Source organism: Anopheles stephensi, chromosome 2 (assembly GCF_013141755.1).
Source record: "Anopheles stephensi strain Indian chromosome 2, UCI_ANSTEP_V1.0, whole genome shotgun sequence".
NCBI classification, from domain to species: Eukaryota; Metazoa; Arthropoda; class Insecta; order Diptera; family Culicidae; genus Anopheles; species Anopheles stephensi.
In genome coordinates, this window is record NC_050202.1 from 57389177 (window position 1) to 57417092 (window position 27916).

Consider the following 27916-nt stretch of genomic DNA (forward strand, 5'->3'; position numbering starts at 1 on the left):
TGTAAATTCCACATACGGCAATCCAAACATTGGTCGAAATGAGCTGCCCGGTTTTTGTTGGAGGTATCTCCAGTAACAAGCCGGGCGTGTTTGAAGGAGCTGATCAACCGATCGAATGATCGGTAAAGGTGATACAAACTAATGAGCTAGCAAACGTATGTTGTGATAGCTTGTAGCCACGCACTGGCAATCCTTTACCACACTAGGGCGGTCTGTCGCCGTTGGGCTATGCTAATGATCGTTGGTCGCGTTCTCGATCGAACGATACGCAACAATGTCAAGCATGAGTGGAATAAACGCTAGTGATCGCACACGGTTTGGTCAGAATTTTGTAATGCATACTCATCCACCGTGAGTGGGCGCTGGCGACTGTTGCATAATGCGGACTCACCCGTGGACAGACTACAACTGTCCTCGTGGACCAGTGGTCAGCTGGACAGTTTAGAAGACTGCAGCTGCCAGACTGAAGCGATATCTTGCCACCCGTGCGTTGGACGACCGACAGAGAGAGAAAAAAAGGGAAAATAATGCACGGTATCGATGTCCAATTCGACAGACAGCGCGATTTATTACTTCCAACAGGCCCGGGCACACACACAAAAGCTGACGCACACTCGTGGTGCGTTCTTTTCTATTTGGCTCAAACAACTCACTATCGATGAACACGTGTCAAGCGGGACAGGACGTTTACGGGTTGTCGTTGCGTTTGGGGACAAAGATTGTTGGGTGCATCATCACATGATGTGAATGCTTACTTTCCAGCACCGCATTAGTCACAAACTAGCCGGGCCGTTTACATAGCACGTTATCGTGAACGTGTCTTTGTGAATGTTTCATTCATGCACAACTTGGTTCGGGGCGTGTCTGTAACCTGGAACAATGGCTGCTTGTCTCCAAACCATGTGTATCAGAAGTGATAAAAACACTGTTAAATCACTTGGCACTAATAAAATATGAAAAGCTTTTACAGCATTTACAGAATTTAAATTAGAGTACATGTACAGTTACAGGTCTTCGTTCAAAGCGTATTATGAATCAACTGAATAGGATAACCGTTGGCAGATCATTCATGATTTATGAGCATCAGACATCTTTAATATTTTGAACAGGTTTTTCATAGTAAAATAATTACTGCGGAAACAGGCACAGGACGTCTAAAGATAATTTCTGCAGTATTCAGATCGCAAGTAATCAATCATTTTTTTATTCTTGCATTCGCCAATGGAATGGCAATTAATAGAACATGATGTGCTGTTTGTACTAGAATATGTAAATCGTAGAAAAAATAGGGCTAGTGAGTTGAGAAAAGTACGAAAGACGGTCATTTAAGGAGGCTCAACATCAGCAAATGTTCCTTAGGACATACAACAGAGCATCTCGTAGATATAATTAGGACAGGTTGAACACATCTTCAACAAGATACATGGTATCAGTCATGGTGGGTTGTTTGTAACAAGTCCATAAACTTTAACTACTCTACTTACCAGCTTCGTGATCTGTCCGTACGGCACAATCCTCTGCCGGTGTGTTCGATCCATCGGTCAGCGTTCGCCCATCGTTCCCGGGGCTCGGTTTATCCGCCATCAGCCGTTGGATGCGGTGCAGAATGTTGGCGTCGCCGCTTGACACGTTCTTCGTCGGTTCGATAAAAAAGGATGCGTTCGTGATCTTAATGTGTCCGTGCTGTGGGGATGACAAACGAGCAAATGATGGAAAGTTCGTTGTGAGCAACATCGTAAAAAATTTTGCGGCACTCGATCGTAAAAGGAAATGTACATGGTAAAGCAATCTGACGATAGTGTTAACGGAGTTGTTGAGATTGTAACAGGTAATTCAACGAAACAGCACGAGGAAATGTTAGCATACCACCACCTACGACAATATTGCGATTTGGTTTGTTGTTTATATATCAGAGAGGACATATTAAGCCTTAAAGTCTGAGCTGAGCACCAAACGGATGGGGTGAAGTGAATAGTCTGTTTGTAATTTCTACTTCATTCTGATAATAAATCAAGTAAACATGTTCCGTTGGAATGTTTACCGATTTTGGGTATTAAGGGATTTGAGCTACACTTCATTTTAACAAGCGACATGATTATTTGCACAAAAAATGAAAAAGTCTTTTTTATACAAAATAATCATTCATCATATTCCGTGCAACGTTACCGGGTCATATGGAAGACAAGAGGGCTCGATGTAACAAAGAGCTTGATCAACAACGAGGAAATGAAAATCATTTTCATTCATAAAAATTATCAAAAGAAAACAATTGCTCACATAAAGGCACATTCACAGCAATGATCCCATTGATCCTGGTACCAATGGCTGTAATTCATTGAAAATCTGTTGGAAGATTCCACAACATACCCCCCTGAACAATTTGCCCCATTAGCATAAGGGTTGAACTGATAAGCATCAGACTGTAAACATGTGAGCAGTAAAAATTACTCAATCGAGCAACACAGCGGTCAATCAACTGATCGTTGTAGACGAATCGATTCGGTGATAGCAGAATCGTGGAATCAGCAAAATTGACTTATAAAAGGCGATCCTTCGCCCACCAGAAGGCACATTCGAGCTTTGGAGTGCAATCAAAGCATCCGGGCATCTGAGAACAACCGAACCATGATAGCGAAGTTACTTCTCCTCACGTTTGGTAAGTGATCTTAGTCCTCGTGTGCTCCGGCATTCCAAGGATGCAAATCCAGTGTTTCCGTGATCCAGGCGTCCAGCAGTACTAACTCGTGTGTGTGTGTGCTTTTTGTTTGCAGTGGGGTTGTGTACGGCGTACCAGTACTCGTACGAGTATGAGTTCCCCTACTCGCGGCCGTTCAACAAGACGGGCTTCGAGTTCGGTGCCTGGGAACCGAACCGGGAGTACGTGTACAACGTGACGACGAAAACCATGACCGCTCTGCCGGACCTCGAGGACTACTGGACCGGCATTGTGACGCACGGCTACTTGGTGATCCGTCCCAAGGATCACAACTACGTCGTCGCCTACATTGACCGTCCGATGTACGCCGCGTTCAACGAGTATCTGCCCCGCGGATACCGCACTGAACTGGCGCGCTTCAACCTGAAATGGCAGCCGATGCCGTTCAGCTCGAAGCCCTTCGGAATCTACTACAACAAGGGAGCCGTGAAGGGTTTCTACGTTGAGAAGACCGTCCCCAACCACGAGGTGAACATGCTCAAGGGCTGGGTCAGCCAGCTGCAGCTGGACACCCAGGGAGCGTACGTGATCAAGTCGGAGTTCAACCAGTTCCCGGAGAACAACACCCTCACCGGTGTGTACAAGACCATGGAACCGTCGGTGACCGGCGAATGTGAAACCCTGTACGACGTCAACCCGGTCCCGGAATTCCACTTCCAGTCCCACAAGGAGTGGATTCCTCAGCCCCAGTGGCTCGAGGAAGACCAGCACGTCTTCCATGTCGTCAAGTCCCGCAACTTTGATCGTTGCGAGCAGCGCATGGGCTTCCACTTTGGCTTCAGCGGATTCAGCGACTTCAAGCCGAACACCAACCAGATGGGCAACATCATGTCCAAGTCGGAGGTGACGCAGATGTATCTGACCGGAAACTGGTACAACTACACCATCCAGTCGGTGTCCACCGTGAACAAGGTTGTCGTCAGCCCGTCTCTGGTCAACAGCCAGAAGGCCATGGTCTACGCTCAGGTCAACATGACCCTCAACGAAATCAAGCCCTTCGAGAAGTACCCGGAGGGTCCGGCTGACGATCGCCAGGTGTTTGTCGACCTGGTGTACAGCTACAACATGGCTCACGATAAGAAAAACTTCGTTCGCCCGGCCAACGAGACCGATGACTCCTCCTCGTCGTCGTCGTCGTCGTCGTCGTCCTCGGACTCTTCCAGCGATTCATCCAGCTCCTCGGACTCGAGCTCCAGCTCGGAGGAAGAGCACGAAAACTTCAAGATCAGCCCTGCTGAGCAGTACAAGAAGCAGGCCAAGGAAGTCGAGCACCGTGGAAACCGCAACCGTCGTGATCTGAATGCCTTCAAGGAAAAGCAGTACTACGAAGCGTACCAGCGTGATCAGCACCGTCTGCGCAAGCAAAACAACACCTCGTCCGATTCGTCCAGCTCCGACGATTCCAGCAGCTCCTCGTCCAGCTCGTCGTCCGATGAGTCTGATGAGCAGGATTTCTACAGCTCTTCCGAGTCCGACTCTAACTCTCTGAGCAGCGAGGAAGACTTCTACCAGCCGATTCCGGAGAGCATGAAGGAAGCCCCCCAGACCCCCTTCCTTCCCTACTTCACCGGATACAAGGGATACAGCGTCCAGTACGCTCGCAACGTCGATGCCTCCCGCTACGCTTACAAGCTGGCGTACGAGATCGCTGAGGAGCTGCAGGAAATGTCCCAGGTCCCCAAGTCGAACACGCTGAACAAGTTCACCATTTTGGCCCGTGTTCTGCGCACCATGCACTACCAGGACATCTACGACGTCTGCCAGAAGCTGTTCGTCTCGCAAAAGGAACGCGAGGAAGGCAGCAACCACAGCGAGTCGTTCGCTAAGAAGGTTGACGCCTGGAACACGTTCCGCGATGCTTTGGCCCAGGCCGGTACCCCGCCCGCCTTCAAGGTGATCAAGGAATTGATCGAAGAGAAGAAACTGCGCGGTGATGAGGCCGCCAGCGTCATCGCTACTCTGCCCAAGACCATCCGCTACCCGACCGAGACCGTTATGCACGAGTACTTCCTGCTGGTGACGTCCAACGCCGTCCAGCACCAGGAGTATCTGAACACGACGGCCATGATTTCCTTCTGCGACTTCCTGAACCGCGCCCAGGTCAACAACCGCTCTGCCTACAACTACTACCCCGTGCACAGCTTCGGCCGTTTGGCTGACGCCGACTACAAGATCGTTGCTCACAAGGTCGTGCCGTGGTTCGCGCACCAGTTGCGTGAGGCCGTCAAGGCTGGTGACAGCGTGAAGGTGCAGGTGTACATCCGCTGTCTGGGACATTTGGGCCACCCTGAAATCCTGAACGTGTTCGAGCCGTACCTGGAGGGCAAGATCCCAGTGACCCACTTCCAGCGTCTGGCTTTCATCGTCGCCCTGGACCGTCTGGTCGAGAACTACCCCCGTCTGGCCCGTTCGGTGCTGTTCAAGGTGTACCAGAACACCGGAGATGCCCACGAGGTGCGTTGTGCCGCAGTGTACCTGCTGATCCGCACGAAGCCCCCGGTATACATGCTGCAGCGCATGGCTGAGCAGACCCACTACGACCCGAGCACATACGTGCGCGCCGCCGTCAAGACCGCCCTGGAGAGCGCTTCCGAAGCCGATGAGTTCGATGACGACTACGAGTTCGCTCAGAACGCCCAGGCCGCCATCAAGCACCTGAACCCGCGTGATTTCAGCCTGCAGTACTCGGGCACCTACCTGCGTGACTTTGCCTTCAAGGAACTGGAGCTCTCGTACCGCATGTACTTCTCCCAGATCGCTGCCGATGACCACTACATCCCGAGCGGATTCTTCTTCCATCTGCGCAAGAACATGGGTGGCCTGAAGCGTTTCTCGACCTTCTACTACCTGGTCTCGAGCATGGAGACGTTCTTCGATCTGCTCGACAAGCAGTACGACAGCTACAACAAGCACCAGGAGTACAAGTCTAGCGACTACTACTACAAGTACTACAAACAGTACCCGTCCCTGTTCAAGGATTACTTCAGCCAGTACAGCAAGAACCACAAGTACCAGAACGACTACTACGAGCAGTTCGGAAACAAGAACCAGGAGGAGTTCCAGAAGTGGTCCACCACCCGCATTGCCAAGCTGCTGAACATCGACCCCGAGGAGGCTGAGGAGCTGGAGGGTCAGTTCATGTTCCAGATCTTCAACGGAGAGCGCTTCTTTGCCTTCAACAACCAGACCATCGAGCAGTTCCCGAGCCTTGTGAAGAAGTACTTCCAAGACTTCGAGGACGGTTTTGCGTACAACGTGACCAAGTTCTACCAGCAGAACGTTGTCACCATGGCCTTCCCCTTGGCCACCGGTCTGCCGTTCACCTACAGCCTGAAGACCCCGACTCTGATGAAATTCGAGTTCGAGGCCTCCGCCACCACCCACCCGAGCATCTTCAAGACCCCGACCGGATATCCCGAGAAGGAGTACGACGATTTCGTCCATATGCCGCGTTGGTTCAACGGATCTGCCGATGTGAACATGGCCTACTCTCGCTTGGTTGATGCCAAGGTTGGCTTCATCACGCCCTTCGACCACCAGCGCTACGTCGCCGGATACCAGAAGAAGTTCCAGGGATACCTGCCGTTCAGCTTCGACTTTGGCTTCGACTTTGAGAACAACGACTTTGAAGTGAATGTGCAGCCGCTCGAGCCCAAGAAGGACGCCCTTCTCTTCCACATGAGCTCGTGGCCGTACACCGGATACAAGGACATCACCGATCTGCGCCCGATGGCCGAGCAGCCGAGCGTGCACATCCTGCACGATCGCGCCCAGACCACCAAGTCGTTCGAGACCTCGTTCGGCCATGAGCTGACCGGTGTCGCTTTCCGATTCCAGGCCAAATACGACAAGGACTTCATCGACTACGCCTACCTGATGAAGCACATCGAACAGCACGACTACTGGTCGGCGCTGGTCTATCCGTTCGCTTCGGAGACCTACCACTACCATCAGCTGAACCTGCACTACGATGCTCAGCGCACCAGCGTGAAGAACGTCAAGTTTGTGCTGCAGCACAAGCAGGCCGACTACGACCAGGACTTCCAGACCGCCGATGTGAAACACCCGAAGGGTCGCCACGGATACTCTGGATACTACAACGAGTTCAACTACGCCCAGCCCTTCGTGTACTACGCCGGAAGCCAGCGCCGCCAGGAGCAGTTCATGCGCAACGCCGGTGCCGGTATTCGCAACAGCGACGTCAATGTCTTCGACTTCGGTATCGTGTTCGAGGGCAAGCAGCAGAAGGCCGAGTTCGTGTTCACCACCGCCTATGCCGACAGCCCGGTCGACGAGAAGGAGCGTCTGTTGATGTTCCTGTCCTTCAGCCCGTACGTCTCTTCGAGCGCCTTCTACCAGTTCATTCCGTTCTCTGGCAAGCAGTTCCAGATGTGCTTCTCGGCCACCAACCAGTACCCGAACATGCCCAAGCTCAACTTCCTGAACGTTCTCAACTTCGACAAGATCGGAAGCATGAACTGGGAGCTCGCATACGGCGAGAAGTGCCAGGGAGGATCGCATATCTCGATGAAGGGTAAGCTGATTCAGTCTGAGCCCTACCGCCACTTCCTGCGCATCTCCGAGGCTGGCCAGCGCTGCAAGCAGCAGATGGACAAGGGCTACTTCCAGCTGCCCGCATGCCAAAACGCCACCCGCCAGGCTGGCTACTTCGACCAGTACTCGTTCAACTTTGAGTACAAGGATGTGTCCAACTATGCCAAGAACCTGACCTACCAGTTCTTCGACTACGCCCGTTACTTCAGCTTCCCGTACTGGAGCGAGGACTACTTCTTCCAGGGCAAGCACAACCAGTTCCAGATTGACTTCCAGCTGGCCCCGTACTTCGACTACTACAACGCTTCCTTCTACGGAACCGACCGTAGCTTCGCTATCCAGAACTACCCGATCGAAAGCGAGTACGCCCGTTACTTCTTCTCCATCCACCCCGACTTTGATTACTACGAGCGCATGTTCAACTACGCTTACCGCGGAAACTACCACCGTAAGTATAGATGAGTCTCTGGTGCTGATACCATCAACCATTGATGGTGGTTCTAGATTGATTGCTAATGACCATTTTGCATTCCCTCCAGCGTCTTGCGTTGTGTCGAACAAATTCGTCAACACCTTCGATGGAAAGACCTACGACTACGAGCTTGGCAACTGCTGGCACGTGGTGCTGCACACCGTCAAGCCCGACTACTACTTCTACGCTCAGGACTCGCACTTCATGAACTCGGACTACGAATACAACTGGAAGAACGGTTTCGGCGAGGACGAGCAGATCACCATTCTGGCGCGTCACGGCGACAACAACCAGCTCTTCCTGAAGGCTGTCCTCGGCCAGTACAAGCAGAACGACTACAACATCGACATCATCCCGCAGGGACATGAGCTCCCGACGGTTTACATCAACGGCAAGCCCCAGCAGATTCACGAAAAGTACGCCGTCGAAATGTACACCAACGACGATGGTGGCGATCAGCCGCTGATCCGCGTGTACGCCCTCCCTGGCAACGAGCTGGAGATCAGCTTCCGCGACGACGACATCAAGATCGTGTTCGACGGATACCGTGCCCGCTTCTTCGCCGACCAGTCGTACTTCAACAACTTCGTCGGTCTTTGCGGTACCAACAACGGCGAGGGAGAGGATGACTTCATCACTCCCGACCAGTGCGTCATGCGCAAGCCCGAATACTTTGCCGCCTCGTACGCTCTCGCTGGCATGAACTGCAGCGGCCCGGCCCAGGCCTACTTCACCGAGTACCACCAGAAGGCCCAGGAGCACTGTGTGAAGCCCCAGTACTACTTCGGCAACGTCATCAGCGAGCAGGAAGCTGGCCGTCAGCGTTACAACTACTACTACAAGGACTTTGACCTATCGGACTCGTCCTCGTCGGAGTCGTCCTCGTCGTCGTCTTCGTCGGAGTCGGACGAATCTAACGATTCTAACTCGTCGTCCTCGGAGGAACAGAAGCCGAACCGCGAACACTTCTTCGAGAAGCAACAGTACACCGAGAAGGAATGCCCCGTCAAACATCAGGCCCAGTACGTCGAGCAGGGCGATAAGATCTGTTTCACCAGCCGTCCGCTCCCGACCTGCGCCTCTCAGTGCAAGGCTGTCGAGAAGGTCCCCAAGTACGTCGATGTCCACTGCCGTGACGTTACCGATTCCGTCGCCCAGCTGTACAAGCAGCAGATCCGCAAGGGAGTCAACCCGGACATGAGCAACAAGTCGGTCACCAAGACCGTCAAGTTCTTCCTGCCCAAGAAGTGCGTGCACGTCTACTAGAAAGCCAAACCCAAATCGAAAAACCAAACAAAATGAACCATTTGTAAAAACATGCATTCAGAAAATGTACAAAAAAATGGAGGAGTATTTATAATAAAATGAAAATTTGCAGTAAAAATTATTGTGAGCGTTTTCTGTTGATTACTCTTCTTGACAATATGACCAAACTGACGACTATACTTCCCACCAGCAAGAAAGGGTTTTCATGTCGTTTTGCCGGTCTTTCACACAAAACTACCGCCATCGGATTCTTTTTCCTGGCGACGATTAAATATACAGTTAAGGTGACCTCCTCCGGCTGCAGAGGTAAACAGGAGGAAAAATCATATGATTACAATGGGAAGAGATGATTGAATCCTTTCCGTTTTCCGGATTCCGGTTCGTAAACGAGAAAAGGAATCGTATGGTTTGTTCGAATGAATTATGAGCTTCTCGTCGATCTCGTCCTGGTTTAAGGACCTCTGAGGTCAAGCTGGCCATATAGCGGCTTACTAGACTTAAATACACCACTGGGGAACGGTTTGAATGGAATACGATATAGACACCTGCCGCGTAAGAGAGCAATAATGACGTTGATGCTGTTAATGATATTCCTGGATTTAGCATTGATGAAGACATTCGGATTAAAGTACTCGTCCATTGCCAGGAGAAAGAAATGCCTCGCAACTACAGATAGAGCGTACCGACGTATGTGCAAACACCTATTCATAATCACAGGTCTTTTCACTAAGATTTGTTTTGTTGTCGGCAGCATCAGCTGATATACAGAAGGACAATGTACAAATAAATTTATTCGATTGAATGAATTAGGACCCTCGCCAACCAAAAGAGGTGTATAAGTCGATTGAAGGAGCGGCCCGGTAACAGAGACGTGTGGCGCTGGTCTTAACACGACAGGACCAGAGATCCCCGCAGATGATCTAGCAAGGTCGTTAAGCCAAGAAGTTGAAGAAGATTTCGGTTATCCAGAGAAATGATAATAAATGGCTATTTAATACAAGCTTATATCTATTCGTGTATCCAGCCCAGGAAAATAAAATGGCAAAAATTACCATGTACCCTAAAAAATGAAAACGATTGCTTTACATAAGTAATTAAGCTATACTTATAGCGTCGAAAAAGATCCTTCGTAAATTAATAAAAGTGTCATAAAATTAATTCACAAAATAATTTAAGTAAATGTGTAAGTGAAAGTGACAAAAAATAAAATACAATGTAAAACGGTTTAAACAATCCCATGGAAATAAAATGCGCTTATTTGAATGAAAAAAGTTGTTTATGTTAACTTGCTTGTAAAGATACTCGCTCCAAAAATCAGATTTTTGTAAACTGGGTTATCAGCAGCAAATGCAAAACAAATTACACACACAAACCCACTAAATGTGGCTCTTCGAACAAAACTGATCTGCAAAACAAAGAATGGGCTGAAGGCATTATGAATCGAAAACAATTTCTTACACAAACGAAGATTCATAAAAACACACATCCCATTGATCCTGGTACCAATGGCTCTAATTCATTGAAAATCTGTTGGAAGATTCCACAATATACCACCCTGCACAATTTGCCCCATTAGCATAAGGGTTGAACTGATAAGCATCAGACTGTAAACATGTGAGCAGTAAAAATTACTCAATCGAGCAACACAGCGGTCAATCAACTGATCGTTGTAGACGAATCGATTCGATGATAGCAGAATCGTGGAATCAGCAAATTTGACTTATAAAAGGCGATCCTTCGCCCACCAGAAGGCACATTCGAGCTTTGGAGTGCAATCAAAGCATCCGGGCATCTGAGAACAACCGAACCATGATTGCGAAGTTACTTCTCCTCACGTTTGGTAAGTGATCTTAGTCCTCGTGTGCTCCGGCATTCCAAGGATGCAAATCCAGTGTTTCCTTGATCCAGGCGTCCAGCAGTACTAACTCGTGTGTATGTGTGTGTGCTTTTTATTTGCAGTGGGGTTGTGTACGGCGTACCAGTACTCGTACGAGTATGAGTTCCCCTACTCGCGGCCGTTCAACAAGACGGGCTTCGAGTTCGGTGCCTGGGAACCGAACCGGGAGTACGTGTACAACGTGACGACGAAAACCATGACCGCTCTGCCGGACCTCGAGGACTACTGGACCGGCATTGTGACGCACGGCTACTTGGTGATCCGTCCCAAGGATCACAACTACGTCGTCGCCTACATTGACCGTCCGATGTACGCCGCGTTCAACGAGTATCTGCCCCGCGGATACCGCACTGAACTGGCGCGCTTCAACCTGAAATGGCAGCCGATGCCGTTCAGCTCGAAGCCCTTCGGAATCTACTACAACAAGGGAGCCGTGAAGGGTTTCTACGTTGAGAAGACCGTCCCCAACCACGAGGTGAACATGCTCAAGGGCTGGGTCAGCCAGCTGCAGCTGGACACCCAGGGAGCGTACGTGATCAAGTCGGAGTTCAACCAGTTCCCGGAGAACAACACCCTCACCGGTGTGTACAAGACCATGGAACCGTCGGTGACCGGCGAATGTGAAACCCTGTACGACGTCAACCCGGTCCCGGAATTCCACTTCCAGTCCCACAAGGAGTGGGTTCCTCAGCCCCAGTGGCTCGAGGAAGACCAGCACGTCTTCCATGTCGTCAAGTCCCGCAACTTTGATCGTTGCGAGCAGCGCATGGGCTTCCACTTTGGCTTCAGCGGATTCAGCGACTTCAAGCCGAACACCAACCAGATGGGCAACATCATGTCCAAGTCGGAGGTGACGCAGATGTATCTGACCGGAAACTGGTACAACTACACCATCCAGTCGGTATCAACCGTGAACAAGGTTGCCGTCAGCCCGTCTCTGGTCAACAGCCAGAAGGCCATGGTCTACGCTCAGGTCAACATGACCCTCAACGAAATCAAGCCCTTCGAGAAGTACCCGGAGGGTCCGGCTGACGATCGCCAGGTGTTTGTCGACCTGGTGTACAGCTACAACATGGCTCACGATAAGAAAAACTTCGTTCGCCCGGCCAACGAGACCGATGACTCCTCCTCGTCGTCGTCGTCGTCGTCGTCGTCCTCGGACTCTTCCAGCGATTCGTCCAGCTCCTCGGACTCGAGCTCCAGCTCGGAGGAAGAGCACGAAAACTTCAAGATCAGCCCTGCTGAGCAGTACAAGAAGCAGGCCAAGGAAGTCGAGCACCGTGGAAACCGCAACCGTCGTGATCTGAATGCCTTCAAGGAAAAGCAGTACTACGAAGCGTACCAGCGTGATCAGCACCGTCTGCGCAAGCAAAACAACACCTCGTCCGATTCGTCCAGCTCCGACGATTCCAGCAGCTCCTCGTCCAGCTCGTCGTCCGATGAGTCTGATGAGCAGGATTTCTACAGCTCTTCCGAGTCCGACTCTAACTCTCTGAGCAGCGAGGAAGACTTCTACCAGCCGATTCCGGAGAGCATGAAGGAAGCCCCCCAGACCCCCTTCCTTCCCTACTTCACCGGATACAAGGGATACAGCGTCCAGTACGCTCGCAACGTCGATGCCTCCCGCTACGCTTACAAGCTGGCGTACGAGATCGCTGAGGAGCTGCAGGAAATGTCCCAGGTCCCCAAGTCGAACACGCTGAACAAGTTCACCATTTTGGCCCGTGTTCTGCGCACCATGCACTACCAGGACATCTACGACGTCTGCCAGAAGCTGTTCGTCTCGCAAAAGGAACGCGAGGAAGGCAGCAACCACAGCGAGTCGTTCGCTAAGAAGGTTGACGCCTGGAACACGTTCCGCGATGCTTTGGCCCAAGCCGGTACCCCGCCCGCCTTCAAGGTGATCAAGGAATTGATCGAAGAGAAGAAACTGCGCGGTGATGAGGCCGCCAGCGTCATCGCTACTCTGCCCAAGACCATCCGCTACCCGACCGAGACCGTTATGCACGAGTACTTCCTGCTGGTGACGTCCAACGCCGTCCAGCACCAGGAGTATCTGAACACGACGGCCATGATTTCCTTCTGCGACTTCCTGAACCGCGCCCAGGTCAACAACCGCTCTGCCTACAACTACTACCCCGTGCACAGCTTCGGCCGTTTGGCTGACGCCGACTACAAGATCGTTGCTCACAAGGTCGTGCCGTGGTTCGCGCACCAGTTGCGTGAGGCCGTCAAGGCTGGTGACAGCGTGAAGGTGCAGGTGTACATCCGCTGTCTGGGACATTTGGGCCACCCTGAAATCCTGAACGTGTTCGAGCCGTACCTGGAGGGCAAGATCCCAGTGACCCACTTCCAGCGTCTGGCTTTCATCGTCGCCCTGGACCGTCTGGTCGAGAACTACCCCCGTCTGGCCCGTTCGGTGCTGTTCAAGGTGTACCAGAACACCGGAGATGCCCACGAGGTGCGTTGTGCCGCAGTGTACCTGCTGATCCGCACGAAGCCCCCGGTATACATGCTGCAGCGCATGGCTGAGCAGACCCACTACGACCCGAGCACATACGTGCGTGCCGCCGTCAAGACCGCCCTGGAGAGCGCTTCCGAAGCCGATGAGTTCGATGACGACTACGAGTTCGCTCAGAACGCCCAGGCCGCCATCAAGCACCTGAACCCGCGTGACTTCAGCCTGCAGTACTCGGGCACCTACCTGCGTGACTTTGCCTTCAAGGAACTGGAGCTCTCGTACCGCATGTACTTCTCCCAGATCGCTGCCGATGACCACTACATCCCGAGCGGATTCTTCTTCCATCTGCGCAAGAACATGGGTGGCCTGAAGCGTTTCTCGACCTTCTACTACCTGGTCTCGAGCATGGAGACGTTCTTCGATCTGCTCGACAAGCAGTACGACAGCTACAACAAGCACCAGGAGTACAAGTCTAGCGACTACTACTACAAGTACTACAAACAGTACCCGTCCCTGTTCAAGGATTACTTCAGCCAGTACAGCAAGAACCACAAGTACCAGAACGACTACTACGAGCAGTTCGGAAACAAGAACCAGGAGGAGTTCCAGAAGTGGTCCACCACCCGCATTGCCAAGCTGCTGAACATCGACCCCGAGGAGGCTGAGGAGCTGGAGGGTCAGTTCATGTTCCAGATCTTCAACGGAGAGCGCTTCTTTGCCTTCAACAACCAGACCATCGAGCAGTTCCCGAGCCTTGTGAAGAAGTACTTCCAAGACTTCGAGGACGGTTTTGCGTACAACGTGACCAAGTTCTACCAGCAGAACGTTGTCACCATGGCCTTCCCCTTGGCCACCGGTCTGCCGTTCACCTACAGCCTGAAGACCCCGACTCTGATGAAATTCGAGTTCGAGGCCTCCGCCACCACCCACCCGAGCATCTTCAAGACCCCGACCGGATATCCCGAGAAGGAGTACGACGATTTCGTCCACATGCCGCGTTGGTTCAACGGATCTGCCGATGTGAACATGGCCTACTCTCGCTTGGTTGATGCCAAGGTTGGCTTCATCACGCCCTTCGACCACCAGCGCTACGTCGCCGGATACCAGAAGAAGTTCCAGGGATACCTGCCGTTCAGCTTCGACTTTGGCTTCGACTTTGAGAACAACGACTTTGAAGTGAATGTGCAGCCGCTCGAGCCCAAGAAGGACGCCCTTCTCTTCCACATGAGCTCGTGGCCGTACACCGGATACAAGGACATCACCGATCTGCGCCCGATGGCCGAGCAGCCGAGCGTGCACATCCTGCACGATCGCGCCCAGACCACCAAGTCGTTCGAGACCTCGTTCGGCCATGAGCTGACCGGTGTCGCTTTCCGATTCCAGGCCAAATACGACAAGGACTTCATCGACTACGCCTACCTGATGAAGCACATCGAACAGCACGACTACTGGTCGGCGCTGGTCTATCCGTTCGCTTCGGAGACCTACCACTACCATCAGCTGAACCTGCACTACGATGCTCAGCGCACCAGCGTGAAGAACGTCAAGTTTGTGCTGCAGCACAAGCAGGCCGACTACGACCAGGACTTCCAGACCGCCGATGTGAAACACCCGAAGGGTCGCCACGGATACTCTGGATACTACAACGAGTTCAACTACGCCCAGCCCTTCGTGTACTACGCCGGAAGCCAGCGCCGCCAGGAGCAGTTCATGCGCAACGCCGGTGCCGGTATTCGCAACAGCGACGTCAATGTCTTCGACTTCGGTATCGTGTTCGAGGGCAAGCAGCAGAAGGCCGAGTTCGTGTTCACCACCGCCTATGCCGACAGCCCGGTCGACGAGAAGGAGCGTCTGTTGATGTTCCTGTCCTTCAGCCCGTACGTCTCTTCGAGCGCCTTCTACCAGTTCATTCCGTTCTCTGGCAAGCAGTTCCAGATGTGCTTCTCGGCCACCAACCAGTACCCGAACATGCCCAAGCTCAACTTCCTGAACGTTCTCAACTTCGACAAGATCGGAAGCATGAACTGGGAGCTCGCATACGGCGAGAAGTGCCAGGGAGGATCGCATATCTCGATGAAGGGTAAGCTGGTTCAGTCTGAGCCCTACCGCCACTTCCTGCGCATCTCCGAGGCTGGCCAGCGCTGCAAGCAGCAGATGGACAAGGGCTACTTCCAGCTGCCCGCATGCCAAAACGCCACCCGCCAGGCTGGCTACTTCGACCAGTACTCGTTCAACTTTGAGTACAAGGATGTGTCCAACTATGCCAAGAACCTGACCTACCAGTTCTTCGACTACGCCCGTTACTTCAGCTTCCCGTACTGGAGCGAGGACTACTTCTTCCAGGGCAAGCACAACCAGTTCCAGATTGACTTCCAGCTGGCCCCGTACTTCGACTACTACAACGCTTCCTTCTACGGAACCGACCGTAGCTTCGCTATCCAGAACTACCCGATCGAAAGCGAGTACGCCCGTTACTTCTTCTCCATCCACCCCGACTTTGATTACTACGAGCGCATGTTCAACTACGCTTACCGCGGAAACTACCACCGTAAGTATAGATGAGTCTCTGGTGCTGATACCATCAACCATTGATGGTGGTTCTAGATTGATTGCTAATGACCATTTTGCATTCCCTCCAGCGTCTTGCGTTGTGTCGAACAAATTCGTCAACACCTTCGATGGAAAGACCTACGACTACGAGCTCGGCAACTGCTGGCACGTGGTGCTGCACACCGTCAAGCCCGACTACTACTTCTACGCTCAGGACTCGCACTTCATGAACTCGGACTACGAATACAACTGGAAGAACGGTTTCGGCGAGGACGAGCAGATCACCATTCTGGCGCGTCACGGCGACAACAACCAGCTCTTCCTGAAGGCTGTCCTCGGCCAGTACAAGCAGAACGACTACAACATCGACATCATCCCGCAGGGACATGAGCTCCCGACGGTTTACATCAACGGCAAGCCCCAGCAGATCCACGAAAAGTACGCCGTCGAAATGTACACCAACGACGATGGTGGCGATCAGCCGCTGATCCGCGTGTACGCCCTCCCTGGCAACGAGCTGGAGATCAGCTTCCGCGACGACGACATCAAGATCGTGTTCGACGGATACCGTGCCCGCTTCTTCGCCGACCAGTCGTACTTCAACAACTTCGTCGGTCTTTGCGGTACCAACAACGGCGAGGGAGAGGATGACTTCATCACTCCCGACCAGTGCGTCATGCGCAAGCCCGAATACTTTGCCGCCTCGTACGCTCTCGCTGGCATGAACTGCAGCGGCCCGGCCCAGGCCTACTTCACCGAGTACCACCAGAAGGCCCAGGAGCACTGTGTGAAGCCCCAGTACTACTTCGGCAACGTCATCAGCGAGCAGGAAGCTGGCCGTCAGCGTTACAACTACTACTACAAGGACTTTGACCTATCGGACTCGTCCTCGTCGGAGTCGTCCTCGTCGTCCTCGGAGGAACAGAAGCCGAACCGCGAACACTTCTTCGAGAAGCAACAGTACACCGAGAAGGAATGCCCCGTCAAACATCAGGCCCAGTACGTCGAGCAGGGCGATAAGATCTGTTTCACCAGCCGTCCGCTCCCGACCTGCGCCTCTCAGTGCAAGGCTGTCGAGAAGGTCCCCAAGTACGTCGATGTCCACTGCCGTGACGTTACCGATTCCGTCGCCCAGCTGTACAAGCAGCAGATCCGCAAGGGAGTCAACCCGGACATGAGCAACAAGTCGGTCACCAAGACCGTCAAGTTCTTCCTGCCCAAGAAGTGCGTGCACGTCTACTAGAAAGCCAAACCCAAATCGAAAAACCAAACAAAATGAACCATTTGTAAAAACATGCATTCAGAAAATGTACAAAAAAATGGAGGAGTATTTATAATAAAAGGAATTTTTGCAATTCATGTAACAGAGTTTTTGGTCTTGTATTCGAATATTTGTGTGTGCCATAACTACCACAGATGATTCAGCAATGGTTTTGAAAATTGATAAACCATTACACAGAAAGGTGCAGAGGATCACCAAGAGAAGTATGATCAATTGAACTTTTGGTCTAGTACTTGTGACTCATTTCTAGACCATCATTCCGCCTGTGTTTGAAATTATCATCTCTTGCGGTTCACAGTTTAAAAAGAGCATCGAATGTTAGTTTGGTCGAGCAGACATCATCTATTCGTGGCAAGCATCTGTTTATGAGACCAGATGTTTAATGGCACTGTAGTTCAAGGACGCCACAGATTTGAAAGAAAAATTTCGTAGAATACCCTAGACATGGATGCAGTACGAATGGATTGTTTGATTTATTACTGAGGCGGGTAGATTGCCAAAAACAACCACCCATAAATCTTATTATGAATTCAACAGAATCAATATCACCCTTGACAATCGAATGCAATCGAAAATATGCTATTGCATCAGGTATTTAGGAATAGCGATGGTAGAAATTCTATGGCTTTTCCGAATAATACAGAGCAATGAGCAATATGGAGCGCGGCGCATGGGTTCAACAAATGTCTGCAATATTTTTGCAACATTGTGAGCTGTGCGATGGACTAAATGATTTGAGATTTTGGCACCATCGGGAGGGCTTTAAAAATAGATTCTAAATACAGCATTTGGCGAAATCTGTTGTTTGTCTCTACACGTTCATGCAGCTATTTTAGCAGATGTCTGGAAACTCAATGCTCATGTTCGGGTTTTCGGGCTTTGGGCACTTAAAAAAAATAATCTTTTTGTCTGCAAATTATTGGTTTTTTCGATGTCATGGTTTACACACGTGGCCGAATGTTTGATTAAAATTCCTGAATATTTCAAAAGCGATTTCAGATAGTAAAATAAAACATCCGATATCAAGTGATCATTAAATTGTCAATTAACATGCTATTGAATATACCGCTGTCAGTGAAGTTCTACCGGTTCATAAACACATTAATAGCAAGGTTTCTCAAAATATAGCTTAGATTGAGCGGTAATGCGTAAGGAGCGGGAAGTGGGAAAATACTCAGTTTGCAAATTGTAAACAAATACTCGGCAACTGTTAGGGCATCCAGAGCACAGGTGTGGAAGCTGCACGCGCAACTTAAATATTGTACATCTGGAATGTGCCGGTCAGTTGCAGGAAATGCTCCATCTGTTCTTTTACCTGGAATATTGGTTTATAAATTCACCACTAATGGAATAACCCCGATACGATGCTATCCAGCGCCCAGAAATAGATTTCATCTGGTCTGGTTTTAGCATTGAAGTTTTCACCCCATTTGCTTGGTACGCGTCTACGTTTAAGGTCTTATGTGTGCTCTAAAGGACTTGCCTTTTTGATTCGGAAGATGGGTTTTGGATAAAAATATGTATATGCAATTGGAATCTAATCGTGGTTAAATTCAATGAGGTACATTAACTATCTCACTTACCATTCCTTCACATAATGATACACTAACGGTGGACTGTGGATCGCCTACGACACTACCTTTGTAATAACATCCCTGCAGCAACCTGCTTTCATCGTGATCCTCAGGTTTGCGCAACGTTTCATTTGGCCAAAAATGAGTCACCTGAAAGAGTGGATAGAAGGTTCGGGAGGTAAATTTTCCTCCGAAGATGTTGAAACTAATCTTAACCCATTAATGCGATAATTACCTTCATATCCTTCTGAATAAATCCTACGTCGTGTGATAGCTTTAAATGCATTCTGATACCGAATGCATTGAGCTCGTACTCTGGATGAGGATCCCAGATTTTGGATGATCTACTTCGAAACGCACCAGTGGCATGGATCTGTGAGCTACGCCGTCCATCAGAAACATCTGGAAAACGAGAGAGCGCCCAGTGAGTTATTAAGTTTTGAGCAGCGCACAGCCCTATCGTTTCGCATCGCTTGCCTACAAATAAAGATGATGGAATGAACGAGTTGTTGCAATGCAGCCATTTGCAAAATTTAATGAGAAAACAATATGGCAGAGCATGTGAAGTTGATTAAGTTAACGCTCACTTGGGCTCTTGAGGAGTTCAACAGCGAAAAGGAATTGGAATCCACACGAATAATTCTATGTATTAAGGATTTGCGAAGTCTCACCTGTTTTGGACTCATACAGCAGATCGTCTTGGTGCAAGGGTCGCGCCAACTTGGTAATGTACGCGTATTCGATCGTACCGTTCTTCAGTTCGTGCGCCCGCGACACATCGTCACTATCTATATTATTGCTAATAATACTATTGGTACTAATGTGGCCATCAGATACTGATGATACTATGCTACTGCTCCCACTGCCATCGTTGACCACGGGTAGCCGCCTGGTCGATTCTCGCACTGTAGCTGCTGAACGAAGAACATAGAAAAGAAATAAAAAGAGCTTATTAGTTGATTTGTAACAATTTCACTGATGATAATTATTTTATGTCACAAAGAAGATAAATCTTTAAGGTATTATAATAATCTTCTTATTCTTAATATCAAAGAAAACAAAACAAAAAAGGTATAAAATATTCGAAACGGAAAGCTTCATGAAGCCCAGAGAGTTTGTTAAAAAAAACTTTGATGAAGGTTTGACTTGATCCCGACATTCCAAAAGCTGAACCAGCTTAAAACTTGCATCTAGGTGGTCCTCGAAACAGCAGACGCTATCGGTGCAAAACGGAAGAATGCTGCTATGCCGATTGGATTTTTTTGCACCTTGTATCTGTCATAAACCCGTCCGAACACTCGGCGAAGAACAGCGAACGAACCGGACAAAAGAAAGGCAGAATATGTGGCGATTAACATCTTTTCACAGCTCATCTGACGTCAGGCCGGGTGGGAGCAGTGACAGCACGGATTGAAGCGCTGAAACCCGCCGATGAGTTGGCGCACTTGGCAACCCTTCACCAAACCACAGGGTCACCGGGTTGCGCTGGGCAAGAATGGGGAGAACTGTTAAAATACAGCCAGCCAGACATGCGCGGAACTCGGACAAACGTCGGCCTGATTAGGTATTCTAATCTTCCAGGAATCATTGGCAAAAAGCCTTTTTCGCTCGGTGCTTTAAATCTTAACGCTCTCGGACAGCGACAGAGGTCAGCGAATGCTTGGTGGTGATTCGGATTTTTTATTTTTATTTTGGGGCCGGTTTCAAACGGGTCGGTTGAATCAACCGTAATAACATTACTCAATTAAAACACCATCACGGTGCCTATCATTCACCGAGAGTGAAGTTTGAAATTAAACACAATACGCGCCACCCAATATCCTGGACGTTCGTCTCGGTCTGGGCGAAACCAGACCAGGGAGAAGATTAAAGTCGTCCGCACCAGTTCGCTGATGCCTGAGAGGAATTAAAACCATACGCTGGGATGAAAAATCGTCCTTCTGATCAAAGTGCACACACACACGCACAGCCACCAAATTAGGTGGTGCATTGGACGGCTAAATTAATCGTTTCTTTCATCTTTTTGCGACGATGATGCAGTTAAGCACGAGGCTGTTTGGGGGCGATACAAAAGTGCATTCCTTAAGGGATTGTGGCCGGACTTCCCCTTTATAACGAGCACACTTGGCGTACTTAAGTTTATAGAAAACATGGTTTGCAGGGAGCATGTGAGTGATGGACGTGTTTGGTAGGGGTTTTATCTAAATGACCGCTAATGGGTTGCCGTTAGTGTCAATTAAAAACGGTGCGAAAACAGGGTGGTATTAATTTAAACATTTATAAACTTCACTGTTTATTTGAACATTTTAAAATCGTCTTCAAAATGATGCGTTTTGAAGTTTCAAGCGCGATTAAATATTTTTTTCATGAATTATTTTGGAAAAAAAATTCAAATCGACCGTTACATCAGCTTAACAAAAATTCCATAAAGCATATCTATAGTCAACCACCATCTTTCAATGTGTACGGTGATAATATTTTTCTTCTTCGCATTGCACGCCGTCCACGGCTCTCAAAGCTTCCCAGAATCGATAGAACGTGGAAAAACAATACACAATTAGGCGAAACATGATCATTAGCATAATTTGTACATTACTGTCCTGTTGTCGATCCGATGCCGTACCCCGAACTTCGATTAGATCCCGTTCGTTTGCCGTCCGTCGATCGTTCGATCGTCACAGTTTGCAGCAAGCGAAGCAACGCGAAAGAAAAACGATCCGTTGCATGAATGGATCCGTACCATTAGAAGTTACTGCGAGCATGGGGAACTCTCCCCCCGAAAGCCTCTGGAACTGATACCGACGAATGTAGGAGAGTAGACACACATTAAAATAATAAGCAAGACAACATTGTCGAACCCATGTTGGCGTCTGGGCGATGAACCAATGAAAGGAAAAGAAGGAAATATGCTTAATGATGCATACAAATTGAATTGTTCTGCTGTTGGATGTGCACTGGAAACTGGTGGGTGGTCGTGCAATGACAACTTGAAGCATCTTAAATACTATTTGCGTTCAATTCCACATCGGCATTCCCATGCAAGCGGACATTTAATGTATCAGTTTATCGCACCAGTACCAGCAAGGTTTGCTAGTGCAAGAAACACATAAATTCGAATCATAAACATTCCTCACGCTCTCTCTCTCTCCCCTGTCTCACCCAAACAATTTCTCCACATTATTGACGACAGCATGAAATGGGACGTGCACGAGACACGGCTCAATCGAACGCCACGGGTGGGCTCGTATGATTAAGGGCAAGCAATTGAACCGGAGAGATAAACGAAACAAATCGTCTCGTTTCTCTTTACACCAGATGTGTTTTTGTTGCGGTAAGCTTTGTGCCATTGAACGGCTCAACCACTTTGTCATTTGGCAGTGACCGGTGACGCTAATGTGCGATGCAAATTGTTTTATCGTCAATTGCGTAAATAAGCGCAACGACGTGCGGCACAAGGACGAACGATAGTGTGCAATTAAGATTGGTTAAGTTATCTTAAGATATTGAGATAATAAAGAGAGTTCGGTGGCCGTGGCGTTAGAGAAGCCGATCACTACACGACAGAACGGGATATCGAATCCCGTCCGGACTGCCTCGCAGTATGCAGGACTGACTAACCACCTTCAGTAGGTAAATACAGCGCTTCTTATGATATAATCTTCAACTGGATAGTGGACGGTTGCATTCATATAATGGAATTTCGATTTCGATTTGGGGAATGCGATTGTGGAATTTTGCAACAAACAATTTTCCGATTTGACAGGATTGCACCAAACGTTCGGCAGAAATTCTTTAACAAATGGAAATAGAAATTCCCCTAATTGAATGCAACATTGCATTATATGATTGCAACTTCTTTAAATACAATTTTTGTTTATGATGAGAAATGTGATTAAACTAAGACCTTCCACAACGTGATTGCCATATTCCACTATCCAGTTGAAACCGAGCGATTCCATTATTTTACTCGAAACTCTGTAAAGTCAAGAAAGTCACTAATGACAGGCTTTAGCCCTCAGATGAGGTTATAGGCCAAGAAGACGAGCTCTTGAGCTTCATACCATCTCTAACGGTTATTAGCATCAAGATAGATGAAGGTTCTGTCGCGAATATTAGATGCACTCGATGCCTTTCCTACAATCCATAAGAATGTTCGCTCTTAAAGAAACCCTAACGGTTAGGTTTGTTCCCCTGCCGGATAGTTCACCAGTGTGTGGGTCTATAATAGAGAAAAAGGTTAATTTGGTGAGAATAATTGGAAAGCTAAACTTCCTGCAGACCGCAGAAAGAGTTTCGTGCAACGATCGATGGTTTGAAATATAAACGCAAATTGATACATTGTTCTTCTCCTACACGCTTAGACGTCCCTATTGCCCTATGCTAAACCAACGACGAAAGCTAGACGAAAACACACGCACGCGCCGTGGAGCAGTGTAACTAATTGCTGCCGAGTCTTTACTCCGACCTGATAGTTACGCGAGCTCGTTGGGATGCACTTGCCCACACAAAAGAGGGGGCATAGAACGGGGCGTGTGCAGCCGAAACCCGAACCGTGCCGTGTGTTGCGATGGGTAAATATGCAGCAGCATGCAGTTTAAGTTATTACCATAACAACATTTAAAACGCGCCGTAAACAATACTCTGCCTCAGCATCAAGCCGTATGTAGTCACAAGAATGCACTTTTACCCCGGAGCTCTAAATTTTCCTTCCCGGTGTTTTGTTTGTGGGCCCATGTTTAAAACCACATTGCTCTGCCATCGCGCGAACCGTTCTACAATTTCCTGCTGCCGGCCCGAGTTATGCCGGTCACGCAGCGTTTCGTTTGGGGCAGAGAAAAAAAAAGCGGAAAACGTCTACGGTTTCATAACAATTCTGACCGACGACTGACTGTGGATCGGGCTCGGGCTGTGAGCATTTCTAATGGGATCTTTTGTAATCTTTTTTGAAAGCAGTGCAATCCCCTGCCGCTAATCCACCGATGGCTGTCTACTGCCCTGCATGAAGCTCGGTGAGAATAATGATCCTTTTTTTGTTCGGAACCGCTTGGCGAACCTCCAGCAAGGACTTACGGGGGTTTTTGCCGGAAGGTGAATCATTGCGCTTTAAACGCATAAACGGAGCCCGAGTTTAACATTTTCAATTTATCACGGTTAGCTAGACGGCGCTCGAGCTCGTCTTCGGCGATTGGCGTTGGTCGTGACTGTACGATAGGTCAGCTACGTGCATCTCGCCAGAGAATCATTGCAGAAAAATGATTGCATTCTACCTCTTGAAGCTTGAAACCGTCCGAGCATCGATTTCTCCTCTAAGAAACTTCTAACAAGCGAGCAGGAGGAACAATATAATCAGGGAAGGGCAGAAACGCAGATAGCAGAAATCCAACTAAGGTCAAAGTCACGGTTAGCGTGCGGTGAAGATTAATTACAAACTTACCGATATCTGGCAGAATTATGATTCTTCGTTTTCTTTTTCCTAAGTAGCGAAAATAAATTAACAATCCGATTGCGCTCCACGTGGCTCGAGGTTAGATGACCACGCTTCATAAGACACATCAGGTAAATTATTTATACTGTTAGGCTTAATCTACTCGAATCAAAACGAACTGACGCGTTGGGGCGTTGAATATTAATGCGAGCCGGGGAAAATTAATTAACTTCAAGGATTGTGTGGAGCGGGGCTTGAGAACTAACTAGCAGTACACCTGTAACTGTAAGATGGTACGAGTTGGAGTCACATTGGAGGGCGAGTTGACAGAGAAAAAATAGTTTAATATATTACTGGAATCGGCTGTTTGGAGCAGGGGTCGGCACGCTTCTCTTTAATAGGACTAGACAGTAAAAAAAAAGCTTGAATCTACGAGTCAGATAGTTCAAATTTGTACGACGTCTCAATCATCAACTTAATCTCAACAACAAAAAATCTCAACTGTATGAGTACGTTACAATTGGACCTACCATATATAAACCATATTGATATAGCATTCCCAAATTCAATCTTCAAACTATCACTCAGTACCTATTACAACATTTGATCTATGTATCTCGTACCTGCGATGTCTCACTTAAAATCCTTAGAACACCAATTTAATGCATCCTTGTTGTATGTTCAAGAATTTCGAGGACTTTTTATGTCTCATTACGATACTTGAAGTACAACTTCCAGAACTCTGATTAAAGATGATTCATAGGAGGTCTTGGCTGAAGTCTTGGCGAAGAGATCTGTAGAGATCTTGTGTTCTTTATGAGGCCTATCAATAGTTTCTCGCGAGCCAGACTTTGCCGAACCCTGGTTTAGACTGTTGTTGACAGGTCGTGAGTTAAGTAGCTTTGTGGTTGCACGAATTGAGTAGTACAGCAATGATATATTAAACTTTTTAACGATGAGATAATTAACATAATTCAGTAATAAAATGTCAGTTTAATGTGGCAACCAAGGCGATAGCGACGCCGGTCTTCATACGACAGATCAAATCCGGGGATCAAATCCCATCCCCAACGATTCTTCATAGTTAAGGCTGACTATCAAACCACGCGGTATCATTAAGTCTCGTAAGCCATTTTATGACCGGCAACACCAAGTACGTCGTTATGCTAAGAAGAAAAAGAAGAATATTTTTGTACACTAACACTGTTAAATATAAACAAAACTAGGGCATCCAGTTACCCAAAGTTTAAAGTTTAAAGAGAAGAAAGGCGAAACGACAGGCGAAACCCACCATGCGCGCCGCACATGATCATAAGGTTGTTCAATTGAAAATCAATATTGTTTATGCTAATTGCGCTAATGGCTTATCGGCTTGCGGCAGTATTTAATTGATACTGATTTGTTTTCTCTTCCGTCCGGGCGAGATGGCGTTTCTGCTTTATCGTTCTTTCGGACCCTCTCCCATTCGCCACGAGTTGTGCCGCTCGTCGTGCTCTTCGAGGGTTCGAGTGTGCTGGATATTTTTGTTCGTACTTGCATCGCATCAAGCCCGCAGAGCTTGTTTAACTTGTCCTACCGTTTGTGGTGGAGTGTTCCACTCGATGATGCCGGCAATATTTACACGGCAGCATGCGTGCAGCCAGCGATGCACCTTTTCGCGGGCGAATGCGTTGCACATGCACTTCCCGGATCAACAGCCCAAGTGGGCTTAACGGCTCCCAACATCATCGAGGAGGCAGCCCGAAGCAGCGTGCCAGTTTCAAATCAAGGGTGCGCGAGATATATGAAGTGTCTCGCTTCCTGTTAGTTTGCTTACCCTTTAACACCTATACACAGCAGCGTCCCTCTTGTTGGCCGTCTTTGTGCCTGTTTTTACTTGGCTGCTGGGCAGCAAGCAACGAATGGCGCCACGACAGATTCTTGACAATTTAAATGTCTCTTGTTTTTATCGGCGTTTTCTTGTGCCACTGCCACTTTTATTAATACCATTATTGATTTAGCGAGATAGTCATTGACTCTCGGCATACAGCCGCTGGCACGCAGCTCTTGCTTCTCCCTTAACGGTATAGACAAAAAAGGAAGTCTGCCGAGGGCACACGCCACCAAGAGAGAAGCTCGCCCATTAACCCTTTTCGTAAGCAATTGGAGGAACGTTGTGGTATGTATGGCCAGTGAAAAGGCAGGAATGTGCTCTCACCAAGCCATTTTTGCATGCTATGCAGACAACTTTGACGATATCCTTACTGTTATGTCCGACAAACGGGTGAATAAAGCAGAAAGAAATGTGTCGTTTTAACTCGTCGGCGTCGTCTTGTTGTTCATGGGCGGGATGCTTAGCGGAAGTAAAAGTTCAAGGCCGGCACTCGTTAACGGGGTGGGTCACTTGATGACTTCTCCCCGCGTAACGGCCAGTTTCATTTCTTTTAAGTACCTCATTCTGGTTCTCCCAGGAGCACTGTTAGTTGACATTGACGGTGGGAGTTTATTGTCAGGAGATAAATGAAAATGATTGACAGACAGCGGTAGTTTGTCGAGTTATTTGTTTCTGGCTTTATGGATACAATTAGGACATTCTTCTTGAACGACCCAACGACTACGACTTGACAATCTGAGATGTGATATAAAACAATGAAAAGCAATTGTTCGAATATTCTGAACTAATTGTAGTCTCTCTTGAAGTTCGCGAGGACTCTGTAGACTCATACTCAAAAACTCTTGGAACATCATGTCCCGAAAATATATACAAGAAAATAGCCTATAGCAACTCACTGTCAACCATCTCGATAAATAAACACTCAACCTCAAATTTTGATCATTAAAAAAAAAACACCACCAATCGCTCCGATCAGATAACCGAGGTCCAAGGAATTCACCAAATGAGCTCGGTTCACCCTCATCATCGACACGCTAATCGATTCCGATTATCGGTCGTTAGGTGGCGTTTTCAGACAACTTCGCGGGCAGCTTTCGCATTTAAATATTTCAATCTGATAAAGCCGCTCTCAGCTGCCCATCGAGTGGGGATGCTACCCATAAGTGGAAGGCCCTTCAGACCCCGTCCACGATCACACAGTACGAAACGGCCAATTGGAAAGGCTTCACCGGCGAAGTATCAATTACTTGAACGCTGGACTGGCGGGTCAAATGCGACCGGTGTGAAGTGCTGCTGTCGTGCCGATAACTGTGGATCCTGATGCGGTTGAAGAAGTGGCCGTGGAGGAAAAAAAAACCTGGAGGAACTATTATACGTATTTCAGGGAACCCCTAATGAAGCACGACCGATGCGCTGGAGAAAATAATGATAATTACGTCGTGCTGCGCAGATCGGAGTGTTAATGCGGGTAATGGTGAAATGATGCCGCGAGATGTAGCCCCCGCCCGGGATGCTGTGCTCTCGATCACACTCCAATTTCCGAACTGGGGCTGTGTGTCACTGCTGTGGCACGAGATAAGCGGGATGCAATTATGCAGGCCAAATCATTGTCATTTACCTCCCGGGCGGATTACGATTTGTTTTCCGATCAACTTGCCCTCAGGCCCAGCAGTGCAAGCAGTCAGGATTCCTTAATCACCTTTGGCGTGAATCGTTCGAGGAAGTAAGAAATGAGCGTCAAATTTTCGAGGTCAGTCGGTGCATTTCTGACGACCGGCCGACATTCCGGGTTGCCTGTCACCAAACGATGGCATAGCGTGATCGGACCGACCGACACCCGGAAAGT

At 48.8% G+C, this 27916-nt stretch overlaps 3 protein-coding genes across 19 annotated transcripts in view; 2 read left to right on the forward strand and 1 right to left on the reverse strand.

Annotated features, from left to right (window-relative positions):
- Positions 1-27916, reverse strand: part of LOC118504785 (A disintegrin and metalloproteinase with thrombospondin motifs 9) — a 138741-nt gene that overhangs the window by 42670 nt on the left and 68155 nt on the right. For 14 of the 15 annotated variants that reach the window (XM_036039737.1, XM_036039739.1, XM_036039738.1 and 11 more), the window contains 4 exons: positions 19444-19686; positions 19008-19174; positions 18782-18922; positions 1485-1683 (listed from right to left, as the gene is read on the reverse strand). In XM_036039737.1, coding sequence (XP_035895630.1) covers positions 1485-1683; positions 18782-18922; positions 19008-19174; positions 19444-19686 — 750 coding nt within the window. The remainder of the gene's footprint in view (positions 1-1484; positions 1684-18781; positions 18923-19007; positions 19175-19443; positions 19687-27916) is intronic. The other variant, XM_036039740.1, reaches the window with a different exon arrangement.
- LOC118504783 (vitellogenin-A1-like) lies at positions 2508-17280 on the forward strand. 3 transcript variants are annotated; one of them, XM_036039732.1, is made up of 4 exons: positions 2508-2656; positions 2772-7718; positions 7810-8684; positions 16836-17280. In XM_036039732.1, exons 1-4 carry the CDS (start codon positions 2626-2628, stop codon positions 17157-17159), a joined length of 6177 nt encoding a protein of 2058 aa, XP_035895625.1. In that variant the 5' UTR covers positions 2508-2625; the 3' UTR covers positions 17160-17280. The 3 variants fall into 3 exon arrangements, with proteins under 3 accessions (XP_035895625.1, XP_035895624.1, XP_035895623.1); XM_036039731.1 differs by having other exon boundaries at positions 7810-8677; positions 16829-17280; XM_036039730.1 differs by lacking the exon at positions 16836-17280 and having other exon boundaries at positions 7810-9129.
- Positions 10722-27916, forward strand: part of LOC118504784 (vitellogenin-A1-like) — a 28110-nt gene continuing 10915 nt past the window's right edge. The window contains exons 1-3 of the mRNA XM_036039735.1: positions 10722-10848; positions 10968-15914; positions 16006-16828. Coding sequence (XP_035895628.1) covers positions 10818-10848; positions 10968-15914; positions 16006-16828 — 5801 coding nt within the window. The 5' untranslated portion in view covers positions 10722-10817. The remainder of the gene's footprint in view (positions 10849-10967; positions 15915-16005; positions 16829-27916) is intronic.

What these genes read in the sequence shown, in the direction of transcription:
- LOC118504783 (XM_036039732.1), top strand. Translation starts at nt 2,626, where the DNA reads ATGATAGCGAAGTTACTTCTCCTCACGTTTG. An exon ending in GTTACTTCTCCTCACGTTTG is followed by an intron (nt 2,657 to 2,771) that starts GTAAGTGATCTT and finishes TTTTGTTTGCAG; the next exon opens with TGGGGTTGTGTACGGCGTAC. An exon ending in CTAACTCGTCGTCCTCGGAG is followed by an intron (nt 8,685 to 16,835) that starts GAACAGAAGCCG and finishes TCGTCCTCGGAG; the next exon opens with GAACAGAAGCCGAACCGCGA.